The sequence below is a fragment of the Glycine max genome, chromosome 7, assembly GCF_000004515.6.
Source record: "Glycine max cultivar Williams 82 chromosome 7, Glycine_max_v4.0, whole genome shotgun sequence".
NCBI lineage: Eukaryota > Viridiplantae > Streptophyta > Magnoliopsida > Fabales > Fabaceae > Glycine > Glycine max.
In genome coordinates this window covers 9,690,518-9,697,271 of record NC_038243.2, presented here as the reverse complement: position 1 = coordinate 9,697,271, position 6,754 = coordinate 9,690,518, and the positions used below count along the sequence as shown (strand labels likewise).

Sequence of the window (6,754 nt, the reverse complement as noted above, 5' to 3'; positions counted from 1 at the left end):
TGGTAAAATTCATTTCAACAATGTTTTTATTTGTAACAAATAAAATAATATGCGAAAACAAGTTACAACTTTACCATACGTAACAAATAAAAAAATTACTAACGTTATTTTTTATAAATTTTATCACTTGAATTTTATTGAAATGAAATTACAACATTGTGAATTGGTAAAAGGTGCAAAAAAAATTAAGAAAAACTCAGAAAAAACCTAAGTAATAAAATTCACAAAATAAAGATAGTTAAGTGATAAAATATATAATTAAGTCTATTTTTTTAAAAAATATCAATTGTATAAAAATAATTAATTATGTACAAGAATATTAATATAAATTGTATAATTAACATATACACAACCTAAAATGTTGGCTCACTTTTAAAATATCATACTTAAATAAAAGTAATTTTCTTAGCATTACAAGATTTAGAAGTGATGTCAAAAAAGAATTAGAAGTAAAACAACAACAATAATAATAATTGGTCATCTATTTGTATTTTAGGTGATTATTTATGTGTGAGAGTCATCTTATATCTAATCAAAAGAGTAATGCAATGAATAATCTAAGATGAGAATATTTCATGGTAATTATTTTATACGATGAAAAGAGGGTTGGATTTGATAAGTGCGGGTGGAGGAACTATAATTGGAGGAGGGAATTGTAGATTAGATGGAGCCAAAATGCATATGGAGAAGTAAAGAGTGAGTGGAGTTGGTGAGACTTTGGAGATAATGGGAAGAAGTAGGAAACTTATTTGAATAGGTTCTCAATTATTATAAGCAATAAAATTGATCTCTAATCTAAGCAATGATATATGTACTTTTGAGATAAAAGTATTTTAAATAATTATTTAATTATAAATTATTATATCATATATAATATTTGTTGATTTTTATATCTATCACAATTTTTTATTATTTCATTTGTTGGACTGTCTTGTCACCATCCCGCAAAAAGTGAATTAATCTGTTTCGCTCCGCATTTTAGTATGGGTTAAAATTGACAATCCATTTCATTTTTTTATCAGGTTGTGAAGTTGGCCCGCCAAAATCAAAATATGAAGAAAAAATAAATAATAAATATATTTTAATTAATTTTATCTTTTTATTAATATTAAATAATAAATGCTTACTAAAACATTGAATGCATTATCTTAAATTTTGAATAATAATTTATTTAGTCAAAAAATAAATTAAGGTGACGATTTATTTGAATGTTTTCTGTTTTTATTTTCAAAGAAAAAAATAAGAGTGAAAATATGTTTGTTTAATATTTAGAAAATATTTTCTCTAAAAATATTTTCAAAAACAAACCAAAACTGAAAATAACAAATAAATGTTTTCAGCCTTTTATGAAGAAATGAAAACATGGTGACACCTTAAAGTACTTTTTTCTCCATACATGTTTTTTAAATCTTGGAAATTTGAATGTGAAAATAGAAAATAAATACTCAGACTAAGCGTCTCCTAATTAAAAATAAAAAATATATGTATAGAATATGAAAATAAATATTCTTTTTTAATAAAAGGATAGGTTGACGGGTTGGGTGTTCCACTTTTCTCTCAATCCATATTTTGGATGGGATAATCGGAATGGGTTGAAGTTGATTGGTGGTTTGAAACTCCCAACCTAGCCCGCCAAAATGAGTTGGCCCAATGGGTCCAAGCCGTTTTGTCCCAGCTTTGAGTGAGACTATTTTGTACTAATATCATGGTTTAAAAAAATTAAATTTTTTTAAAGGATCATAATTTTTTATTGAGTAACAATTTTCAAACTTATACTTACAAATTAAACTCAATAGTAGCATGGAGTATAATTTCATTAATTTGTTCTTATATTACATTGATCTCTCTCAATTTCCATATTAATAAAATAGATTGAAGAGGTGCGTTCATAGAAAGATTTAACAATATTAAGGGTAAATAGTCATTTTAATATATAATTTGTTGACAAATACGTCCTTCAAAGATGAAAATACAAAATTTAGTCTTAGAAGTGTAAAAAGTAAAATAAATATATCCATCTGTTAACTTTCGTCTGTTACCGTTAATAAGATAGTCTACGTGACACGGAAAAACAAATTTGTCAGTGAAATGATTAACAACATGGTCATCTATAATTGTCAACATTTGTCATATAATATTTTCTTGACTTTTCGTTTTTTCACTAGGAATATGAACGGGTAAATAGGTTATCTTTGTCTTTGAATGTGTAATTCGCTGACAAATGCGACCCTAAAAGATGAAAATATAAAATTTAGTCCTTGAAGACAAATATGTTCGGTCGTTAACTTTCGTCCGCCACGATTAATAATAAAATAATTAAGAATTGAAGAAATGAAATATGAGATATATTTATCTTTTATTTATAATAAATTGTGACTAATTATTATAATTTGAAAAAATTTGTAATGATTGATACACTATTACAATATTTATTTTGGTAAACCAATATTAACATTTTCATTCAACAAAAAAATGACTGATTTGCATCTAATCTCACTAGTATCGTCACGTTGACAATCATTTTAATGATAAATTTATCACTATATGTCACATGAACTATCTTTATTAATGATAGTTAACCATCGAATATATTTTTCATACTTTTTATAATTTTAAAGGTTAAATTTTATATTTTCATTTTACATATTTACGAATTACGATAAATAAAAAATTGACTATTTAGTGATATTAAGATCAGATAGCAATAATCTAGTTAGAGTGAGTCACAGCTGGGTGAAGACGTGGATATAATAACCTTAGTATCACTCTCTATCCACACAGGAGGGAGGTGAGGGACTGATGACTGAGATAGCGGTGATTCAATTGCATCATCACAATCACAACATTGCTTATTGACATTCATATCCTCTCATTCTCTCTCTTTTTCTTTCTCTTCAATTCCAAACCTATGGCGGATCAGAGCCCCAAACCAGAGACCTTCGAACTCAACAATGGCAGCATGCAAGTCCTCCTCAGCAATCTCGGCTGCACCATCATCTCCTTATCCGTACCCGGAAAAGATGGTCCTTTTCCGTTTCATTTTCATTTCCATTCAGTGCTATTTGCTGATTTATGACATGCTCTCCCTGTTTTTTCAAGGATTGTTATCCGACATCGTTCTTGGCCTAGAATCTGTTGAATCCTATCAGGTCCCATTCTTGCAATTCTTTTTGTAAAATTCGGGCGTTAATCGTAACGGGTAGTTTTGTTATTGCTTGGATAGGCTTAATTGGTTGATGGGCATCAAATTTCACTTTTCAACATTCTACCTTTCATGTTGAAAAAATGGAATGATGGATGGCCTCTGAGAAACTATGGAAGTGATCTGTTGTGACTCCAATGTGTCTATTGTTATTCTTATTTTGTCAAATTTTATCATTTTTTATAATATTAGTTTGGTCAATGAAGAAGATTTTGCATTAAATTATTCAAATGAGAGTGACAATATACATTACCGATCTCAAACATGTAAAAAAGTTGGAGTTTAATTTCCATACACTTTCATTAAAGTAAATTTTTTTACATTCATTGTCAACCAATAAAAAATCTTCTTGTTGGAGATGTTTGGGCCAAAATAGTGCATGTAAGTAGGGGCAACCCTCACTTCATAGCCTATCCTAGTGGCTGTTTGGGCCTATTGAGTCCCCGTTATCGAATTATCCGCAGATGTTTAGTCTTGTAAATTTCACACTTGAGATGTCCAGAGTGAGGATGTGTGCTCGAAATCCCACATTTCAGGTTGACATCTCAGATATGACTATTAAAGTAGTAGTTCTTATAAAAAAATCTTTATGCGGTCAGTGTACTCCAATCTAATTCAAAAAAAATCATCAGGATTATGTAATCTTAACTGTCCATGAATGGTTGGATGATCAAGATTAGCTTTCCTTGCTTCGTGTATTATGTTTATACTTTTCAGTTTTCTTCTGATGGTTGATTTACTGAATTTTTGTTGCTTGCAAGCAGAAAGGTCTCGCTCCTTATTTTGGTTGCATTGTGGGCAGGGTTGCAAACCGAATTAAGGATGGCAAGTTTACACTTGACGGGATTCAATACTCTTTGCCAATCAACAAACCCCCAAACAGTCTCCATGGTATCAATTCTATGTTTGCTTAGTCTTCATTGTGTTGTATGTTGGCCAGGAGGTTAAATTGGTCAATTGTGGATTGTGTAGTTAAACTAATCCTTTCAGCTTTCCCAGTCCATCTATGATGATATAAATCTAAAAAAAAAAAGTTTTTTTGCCATCTGAAGTACTTGATCATGAAATTGAAATGCTTGTATTGAAATATATGTATTCGATCAGGGGGTCTGACTATAATGATTATGAAAATATAAGCTATTATTTGAACATGTCTATCTGACCATTTCTTCCATTCTGTTGAAAATTAACTTCGAAAATAAAGGCAATGCACGAATGGATTTGTCATGGACTTGACCAATACAACATTATCTGTTATTCTCAATAATTGTGGACTACCAAATGATAATGGATAGATGTTATTGTGTGCTGTTTTTGCTAATAATATGATTCTGAAATGGAGTTTGAAATAACATCTCAAATGTTTTCTAAAGAAAGCAAGCAAATCACACTCTTACAGTAATCTATGAATTTTGTTTGCTGTTTTCCTGATCTCCTATCCCCTGTCCAAATTTCAGGTGGAAATGTTGGGTTTGATAAGAAGGTATGGGAGGTAGTTGAATATAAAAAAGGAAATACCCCCTCAATCACTTTTAGGTGCCACAGTCATGATGGAGAGGAAGGTAGTGTCTATTCTTTATTTCTCCCTCACTTTTAAGTATCATCATGTTCTTCCTTTAACATTCCTGAAACTTTGGTTTTAACCGTGTCAAGTGGTGACGTATGCATGTAGCCGACCTCACCTAATAAGATAAGACTTTGTTGTTGTTGTTGTATGCTCTTCCTTTCCCTTTATTTGGACTTTTGTTTTCTGTTATATAAGGTTATCCTGGGGATGTCACCGTTACTGCAACTTACACGCTCACCTCAAGCACAACTCTGAGGCTTGACATGGAAGGTGTGCCGAAGGACAAGCCCACCATAGTTAACTTAGCTCAGCATACCTACTGGAACTTAGCTGGTCACAACTCAGGGAATATACTTGACCATTCAATTCAGCTATGGGCTAATCATATCACTCCTGTCGACGAGAATACAGTGCCAACCGGTAAAATCATGCCAGTGAAGGGTACCCCTTTTGATTTTACGTCTGAGAATAGAATAGGCAACACCATTAGTCAGGTTGGACTGGGATATGACCACAATTATGTGCTTGATTGTGGGGAAGAGAAAGAGGGTTTGAGACACGCTGCAAAAGTGAGGGATCCATCAAGTTCAAGAGTACTTAACTTGTGGACAAATGCTCCTGGTGTCCAATTTTACACTGCAAACTATGTTAATGGTGTTCAAGGAAAAGGAGGTGCTATATATGGAAAGCATGCCGGGTTATGTCTGGAGACACAAGGATTCCCTAATGCCATAAACCAGCCAAATTTTCCATCTGTTGTGGTTCGTCCGGGTGAGAAGTATCAACATACCATGTTGTTTGAGTTTTCCCTTGAGTGATGTTTGTTGGAGTGGCATAACAATGGGGTAGACATCTTGTTGTGCATATTATGTTTGCGTTCAAATAATTGAATGACCATTTCATTGTCCAAGTCGTGTTGTTTTATCACTCCTGAATGTTGACATTATATTGCAAAATGAATCCATCTTTCTAAGAATCAGCAACATCCATCTCTTTAACTATAGATTTGAGTCTTGTTAAACGGAAAATTTGTGTTTCTTACAATTCAATGTATACCACATGAACTATTAGCCAGTTTGAGTTAGATTATTACTTCCACCACAACCGCATCTGCTATAAGGGGCTAAGGACTTCTTTTAATTGGAGGTTGAAAACGTGTACAAGAGTACAGAGCATTCTTACTAGACCCCATAACATTCCATCAACGTTGCTGGATTGTAAGATAAGTACAAGCATAATATTTTAACAAATTATAATTTCAATTTTCTTAAAATATAAAATGTTTTACTTGAGTTCAATGTTTTTCTCCATTACCTTTTTTTGTTTTCATTTATTCTTATCGATGATATATATAACATGAGAATAATTTTAAATCCTCCAATAACAACTTAATTTTTTTTTTATTAACTGAAGAAATTATTGAATACTTAAGACTCGTTCGTTGATAAGTCTTAATAAATATTGGAAACACCAAACAAGTTACAATGTTTTCAAAGTTTTTTATGTTTCTAAAATATTAAATACTTACTTTTTCATTTAATTTTTACTTAGGAGGTTATATGTACTTTTTTTACGGTAAGGAAGTTACATGTTTATTATTTTATGTTTTTAAATTTGAGAGACTTGTTTGGCAAAATTCATCTTTGATCCCTTGAGTTTAGAATTGAATTTTTTTTATCTTAATTTTTCGATTCATCCGAAAAAAAGAATTATGACCAATCCAGAATTTGATGGGAAGTTAAATAAAGTCGGAAAAAAAATTATTTTTACAAAAAATTAATAGAATTGAACTTGTCATCCATATTACTTGACCCATTTTCATTTTAAGTTAGGCTAACTCCTAACATAGTTAACAAATTGAGATATTATCATTCATTACTTGATGTTTTTGTTCCATGTAGCCTAATGGTAAAACATTATAAAGACTAAAATTAAATTTTTACATCCATTCTGTAAAAGAAAGAAAAAACCCTAAACCTTTCCAT

General features: G+C 30.8%; 1 protein-coding gene across 2 annotated transcripts; it reads left to right on the top strand.

The window, feature by feature from the left end:
- Positions 1 to 2,724: 2,724 nt before the first annotated feature.
- LOC100776238 (aldose 1-epimerase-like) lies at positions 2,725 to 5,745 on the top strand. 2 transcript variants are annotated; one of them, NM_001255125.2, is given in 5 exon segments: positions 2,778 to 3,023; positions 3,100 to 3,149; positions 3,967 to 4,093; positions 4,660 to 4,764; positions 4,965 to 5,679. In NM_001255125.2, coding segments are annotated over 5 exon segments (1,020 nt in total). In that variant the 5' UTR covers positions 2,778 to 2,908; the 3' UTR covers positions 5,588 to 5,679.
- The last annotated feature ends 1,009 nt before the right edge of the window (positions 5,746 to 6,754 follow it).